A 7,321-nucleotide genomic window follows, 5' to 3' on the forward strand; every position below is an offset into this window, starting at 1 on the left:
GGGAAACAGAAGGAAGATGGTACTGGGAGGGAATTGAGGTGAGTGGATCTGGCAATTTCTTTTCAGACTCCAAGTGCCTACATGCCTTTCCTGATGTGAGTCAGTTTTTGGAAATTGCATTAAAGCATTTGGATAACCACCCTAATCGGTTTGGCTGGGTGGATGGTGCATCATCCTGCGGACTGAAGGGTCCCAGGTTCGATTCCGGTCAAGGGCATGTACCTGAGTTGCGGGCACATCCCCAGTGTGGGGTGTGCAGGAGGCAGCTGATCGATGTTTCTCTCTCATTGATGTTTCTAACTCTCTATCCCTCTTCCTTCCTCTCTGTAAAAAATCAATAAAACATACATATTTTTTTTAATAAATAAAATAAATGAAAAGTGTTGCATCGGTCAGCTGCCTCCTGCACATCTCCCACCGGGGATGTGTCCAGAACCCAGGTACATGCCCTTGACCGGAATCGAACCTGGGACCCTTCAGTCCGCAAGCCGACGCTCTATCCCCTGAACCAAACCGGTTTCGGCAAAACATACATATTTTTAAAAAGCAGTTGGATAACTTTTCTGCTAATTGTCTGCAAAACCAGACCACAGGCTGTGGAGTGAGGAGTGAGAGTATACCACCAACAGTGAACCTCCACTTTCCAGTTGTGCTCAGAGTAAAGTCACAAAATAACATCCTAGTGACCACAGAGTAGCTTCCGCCCCTGAAGACTGTAAGCCCATGCAAGACATTCTTTTAGAATTTCCTGGAATGGGTGAAACACTAACAAACTGGTGTGAATTCCATTCTTTTGTATTGATTCAATAAACAACTCACGGGTCAGGCCTTATGCTAGCATTGGAGATAATTTACCCATATTTCTGCATATATAACCTAATAGGAAGCATCATGTTAGGACTAAGGAATTCATAGTGAATGAGATAGAAATGGTCCCTGCCTTGATTGCGATTAGAGTGCATATGTGAAGGCAGGTAACTAAATAAACAATAGATAATAAAGTGTGGCAAGTGCTTTGATGGAAAACCATAGTATGCTGTGGGAGTGCATAAGTAGGATAGTTTTTAATGCATATGTTAGATTTAATTTACAGTTACAATGCAACCACAGTAAAAATAACCAAAAGATAAGTAAAATGTCTTTAAAAATTCTAGTCTGACTGGTATGGCTCAGTGGTTAAGCATTGACCTATGAACCAGGAGGGCATGGTTCAAATCCTGGTCAAGGCACATGCCTGGGTTGCAAGCTCAATCCCCAGCGTGGGGCCTGCAGGAGGCAGCCGATCAATGATTTTCTCTCATCATTGATGTTTCTATCTCTCCCTCTCCCTTCCTCTCTGAAATCAATAAAAAAAATCTTTTTTAAAGATAAGTAAAACAAAAAACAAGCTGAAGAACACTATGTATATTATCTTCATTTTGAATGTTAAAGGTACCATAGAGGCTTTATTTCAAGTCCCTCACCAGAGGCAACTTTTATCATTTAGTTGGTTTGTATCTTTACTGTTCATTTCTTTTTTTTTTAATTTATCTTTATTGTTGAAAGTATTACAGATGTTTCCTTTGTTTTTTTTCCCCATTGACCCCCTTCACTCCACACCGGCCCCTCCTAGGCCTTCATCAGCTACTGTCTGTGTCCATGGGCTATGCATATGTGCATATAAGTTCCTGGTTAATCTCTTTCCCACCCCTATAGTGCATATACATGGGTCCATAAACTTTTTGCTTTCTCCCCATCTTTTTCTGTTTTCTATTAGATTGATAAAGTTTCTATATCTCCTATTTTTTCTCTTGGAAGCTGTGGATTCTATGGGTCAACCTTAATTGTGACAGTATATTCTATCAGTCAGGATTCAGTCAGAGAGTGGAAACACTAATGAGGGCGAATACTGGGGAGCACACCTCGAGCAATCAGAGTCCCAAAAGCGTAAGAGGAATCAAGAGTACAAGAGCTTCTTTGTTCAGAGAATTAACTATCCCAAATGTCCTCCTTGCAGTGGCTATGCCCACTCTGGCCAATGATCTGTTCCCAGGTGTGACTGACAGACAAGTACCTTCCCGGGTACTTTACTGGGCATGCTTCCGTATATCCTTCTCCCTGTCCAGTCCCTTCCCCCTGCAATCTGTGGGGAACAGATCAGTGGCTCCCTGGGGAATTGTAAAGCTTTAGCTTCCTGGTGAAGCTGCCCAAATGACATGCCTGTAATATCTGGCCTTCTTTGCTCCTTTGTTCTTGTTATTAATACTAGGTTAATTACAATGGTACCTAAATTAGATATGGTGATAGTTTCACAACTCTTAAAAATCATTGAATTTTATTGTTGCTAAGACAGAGAAGGAAGGCATCCCTTCCTTTCATTCAGCATACCTTTGTTGAGTATCTGTTACCTACTGTGTTCTCTTCTAATCCCTGAGAATATGATGGTTGACCATCCAGACATCTGGCTTACTCCCTTGGGATTTACATTCCATTGGCAAGGTGGGGAAAAGTAGAAAATTACCAAATGTCAGGTCATAATGAAGGCAACGGTTTGATCACCACCTTAGACATGGAGTTAGTGTACAAAGTGTGTATGACAACCTGCTGGTTGGTGGGTACTTTCCTGCTACCTGGCCTCACTTTTTTTTCTCTTTAGCACCTCTTGCTTTCTCTTTTCTGCCATATTGCCTACTGTCTTAGCAAGAACCTGGAAAAAGGACCATGAAAATATCTCTGTTTATTTCTGACTTTGCTTGCTGAATCCACTGTAATTGTTACTGATGCTATGGAGTGGTCCTATCCTCACACTCTTAGTCCTACAGTTAATTCAGACTTTTGAACAGGAGACTATGAAAATGTTGGAAGAAGCCTTTCTTCCATCTAAACCAGAACTACCATGACTTTGCCCTTGTTGTGGGAGACTTTTTTGTATATCTGTAAGAAACTTCTTTTCTTTATAATAATCGTTTTGTTTCTCAACTCCCTTGATGTGGCTTTTTTTGTATATCCTTCGTTATAGAACTTCTTTTCAGCTAGACTTCAGGTGATTCTCAATGATGGTTCTGTAGTTTAGTTGTAATTTTGATGCGGTCGAGGGAGGAGGTGAGCACATTGTTTACCTACTCCGCCATCTTGAGCAGAAGCCAATAAACTCCTTTTCTTTAGGGCGGCCTTAGAGTGTGCTCCTAGACTTCATACCAAACTAGGAGAATTTCCAGAAAGGATGGCGGGGTCGGTGAAGAATGAGCAGAGAATTTGCTGCCTTCCTACTGTGCCTTCTATTGCTGTTTTGTTACAGTTTCCATCTCCACTTCATAAATTTTGACAACCCTGTCCAGGCTTTTCTTTCAGTTATTGTCATAATTAGCTAGTTATTAATATTAATAACATGAAGAGAGCAAAGGGGAGGCCAGACATAATAAGCATGGTCATCTGGGCAGCTTCACCAGGAAACTACAGCTTCATGCCTCCCAGGGAACCACCTGTCCATACCCTGCAGATCACTGGGGGAAGGAACCCAACAAAGAGGAAGATAAGCACCTGTGCAGTGAAGTCTGGGTGTCATAGGGAAGGTCCTTGTTTGCCAGTCTACCCTGGGAAAAAGATAATTGGCTAAGGGGGTGAAGCCACTGCAAGCACATGAAGTCTTGAAGGGTTAATTGGTTAAGCTCCTGGTTACAGTCCCCAAAGAGTTCCTCTCTCTTGTGCTCTTGCTTGCTCTTGAGCTCTCTTGCTCTTTGACCTACACTTGCCCGCCATGTGGCCTTAAGCATACAATGGACTGGAGCTGGGAACACAGGCTAAGCTAGCCAGATGCTGGATTGGACTGTGCTTTAATATGAAGTGGAGACTCTGGGCAGTGGCCTTAATTCTAGCCTGCTGAAGGCAAGATTGGACTTTTTCCATGGTGGGAAGGAGGGAAATGGGACTTTGGAAATCCAGGGGTTCAATTCCACAGAAATAAAGATCATTCCTCCTCCCTCAAGAGTCTCAGAAAATTCATTTTCTTGAAACATCGCAGGAACTCCACTTCCACAGGTTACAGAGGCTGCCACGGAGAGCACCCCACCAATAACACAATGGTTAATGGTTCTACAGTTGATTTTTAGAGAGCGAGGAAGGGAGAAGAGAAGGATAGAGTGATAGAAACATTGAGGAACGAGAAACATCATCGATTGACTGCCTTCTGCATGCCCCCTGCTAGGGATTGAGTCCTCAACCCAGGCATGTGCCTTGACCAGGAATCAAACCAGGGACCTTTTGGTCCCTGGGTTGACACTCAACTGCTGAGCCATACCAGCAGGTCTAGTTCATGTCTTTTAATCTGAGACAATGTAAAGACTATTTTCAGGCAAATAATATAATTGTCTACCTGAAATATCTAAAGGAGTCTACAGAGTATTGTAAGTAATGATAGAATTTAGCATCTTCATTGGATAGAAGATAGTATACAAAAGTTAGTTGCATTTTCACCCACTGGAAGCAAATAGAAATATCATTTATATTAGTAACAAAAGTTATGTATTTAGAAATAAACCCAGCAAAAGGTGGGTAAAGTCTGAATGGAGAACATGATAAAATGTTATTGAAAGATATTAAAGAAATCCTATTTAAATGGAGATACATACCCATGCGTATGAAGAGGACAACTTGATATCATAAAAATGTCGTCTCTCCCTATATTGACCTATATATTCAATACAATTCTAGTAAAAATCTTACATGGTTTTTTATGAGTTTGACAAGCTGATTCTAAAATGTATTTGAAAGAATTATGACCCAAGAACAATCAATAACTCTCTAAAGAAGAATTAAATAGTCTGGGGTTTTCCCTTTGAGATATCAAGTTTTATTGTAAAGCTGTAGGCATTGAGACAGTGCGACTCTGTTCCTAGAACCAACCAGCTGACCAATGAAATAATAGAGTCTTCAACTAGGCTCATGTACTTATGGAAACCTGTTATATTATAGATCTCTGGGAAAGGAGGATTATTAGGAAAGGAGGGGCTTTTTGATTAATTGCAGTGGGCCATTATAAATAGAATAGTTTAAAGAGGATAAGATTAAAAACCAAACAAACCTTAACTTTCCTATCCAAGCGGATACAAATAAATTTGTGTTCCTTAATTCATTCCATTCATATATACACACACAATATGAATTCAAAAGAATTAAAGATTTAATTCTAAAAGGTAAAATTTTAACAATTTTACAAGAGAATATAGGATCATATTTTTATGACCTTGGATTATGGCAAGATTTCTGAAATAAGATATTCAAGCATTAAACATAAAAGAAAGATTGAAAAGTTCCATGACATTAATATTAAGAGCATTCGTTTGTCAAAACACTATAAAGAAAGTGAAAAAAGCAGATTGGGAGAAGACATCCGCAGAATGCATTATGACCAACGAATTAATATAGAATGTTTTTTTAAAAGGCTTTAAAATCAATTAGAAAAAGAAAGAAAACTTCAGCCCTGGCCAGTGTGGCTCAGTTGGTTGTAATGTCCTGTGCACTGAAGGGTCGCAGATTCAATTCCTGGTCAGGGCACAAACCCATGGTTTTATCCCCAGTTGGGGTGTGTATGGGAGGCAACCAATCAATGTTTCTGTCTCACATTGATGTTTCTCTCTTTATCCTCCCTTCCTCTCTCTCTAAAAATAATTATTTATTATAAAAATAATTAATATTTATTATAAATTAGGAACATAATGAGGTAACATTTTATAACTAGTAGATAGCCAAACTTAATAAGTCCAACAGTGTTAAGGCTTGAAGAGGACATTTAATAACAGGTAATCTTAGATATCACCCTACAGCCCTGGCCAGTGTGGCTCAGTTGGTTGTGCGTTGTCCCATGCACCAAAAGCTTGCCAGTTTGATTTCTGGTCAAGGCACATGCCTGGGTTGTGGGTTCAATCCTTGGCGTGCAGGAGGCAGCCAATGGATGTTTCTCACTCTCTGCCTGTCCCTTCCTCTCTCTCTAAAATCAATAAAAACGTATTTAATTTTAAAAAATCACCCTACAGAGTGTAACTTGATAAAACTATTTTGAAAAACAATTTGGCATAGTTCAACTCCCATGTATCCTATTGAACAGTTTTACTCTTAGGTATGTACCCTAAAAAAATTCTTACACATATATTCCCAAATTCATACATGAATGTTCATAGTATAATTGTTTGTATTAACAAAAGCAAGCAAACAAACAAAGCTAGAAGCAACCTCGAGAAGAGGAGAATGGATAAATAATTTTTAAAATATTCACATGATGGTTGAATATACTGCAATGAAAAGGTATTGTTATAGAAGACCAAAGAAATACCAAGCTCGCTTCATAGAGAAAGGGAGGGACCCCGTTTATTAACACTAGTGGACTCCAGGAATAATTTCCAAATCAGAGTGAAGAAACATGCAGAGAGCCTGTCTATATATCCCGCTGGAGTCTTTGTCTTGCAGATAGGCCCCCTGCCCGCTTCGTGGCCCTGCAGAAAGGCCCCCAGGTATCAGGCCACATCCTGGCACCAGCATAACAACCCTCCCCCACCCAGGGCAGTGCATTGTTCACAGTTTTTATGGCCTGACACACCTTGCTAGACCAGTTTCCTCCTCAGTATGAGCAAAGCTACAGACAACAACACAGGTGAAGCTTAGAAATGTAATATTAAGCTGTTTTAAAAATCAGAGAAAATTCCTTTTAGTAGAATATAATTATAAAGTTCCAAGCAAGCTAAACAAAACATATTGTTTAGAGAATCAAAGATATGTCATGCAACTACTCAAAAAAATTAAGGGATTGATACATCAAATACAGGGAAGGAGTATATTTGCATGGAGATAGGAGGGTGGGAGAAAAAGAGGCACACACCTGCAATATAATGGAATATTCTAGTTCTTAAGTTGTGAATGGATTTACATGTGTTCATTTTGTTGTTCTGCTATTTATCTACACTAATAAAAGAGGAACATGCAAATTAACTATTACTCTGCTCACGCACCAGCCAATCAGGAGCAAGTATGCAAATTAACCCAACTAAGATGGCGGTGGCCACAGAGCTGGAGCAAGCAGGAGACTTAGGTTGCCCCCAGCAATGGAGGAAGCCAAGCTTCCCGCCTGCCCTGGCCGGCCCTGAGCTCTGTTCAAGGGTACAAAGTTTCAGTTATAGAAGATAAATAAATCCCAGATACCTGCTTCCAGCCCGCAGTCGTAGCCAGCCTGAAAATGCCCATCAGCCCCTATCCAGGCTGACCACACCCCCATGGGGTGAGGGTCCCCACTGGAGGGCTTGGCGAGCCTGCAAACAGCCATGAGTCCCTCACCCAGGCTGGTCCAACCCCC

General features: G+C 40.6%; 1 protein-coding gene across 1 annotated transcript in view; it reads left to right on the forward strand.

The window, feature by feature from the left end:
- DDX58 (DEXD/H-box helicase 58) overlaps nucleotides 1-7,321 on the forward strand; it is a 44,313-nt gene that overhangs the window by 2,695 nt on the left and 34,297 nt on the right. Inside the window, exon 2 of the mRNA XM_015560468.1 lies at nucleotides 1,850-1,926. Within this exon, the coding sequence (XP_015415954.1) occupies nucleotides 1,850-1,926 (77 nt within the window). The remainder of the gene's footprint in view (nucleotides 1-1,849; nucleotides 1,927-7,321) is intronic.

Source organism: Myotis davidii, unplaced genomic scaffold (assembly GCF_000327345.1).
Source record: "Myotis davidii unplaced genomic scaffold, ASM32734v1 scaffold534, whole genome shotgun sequence".
In the NCBI taxonomy this organism is placed as follows: Eukaryota; Metazoa; Chordata; class Mammalia; order Chiroptera; family Vespertilionidae; genus Myotis; species Myotis davidii.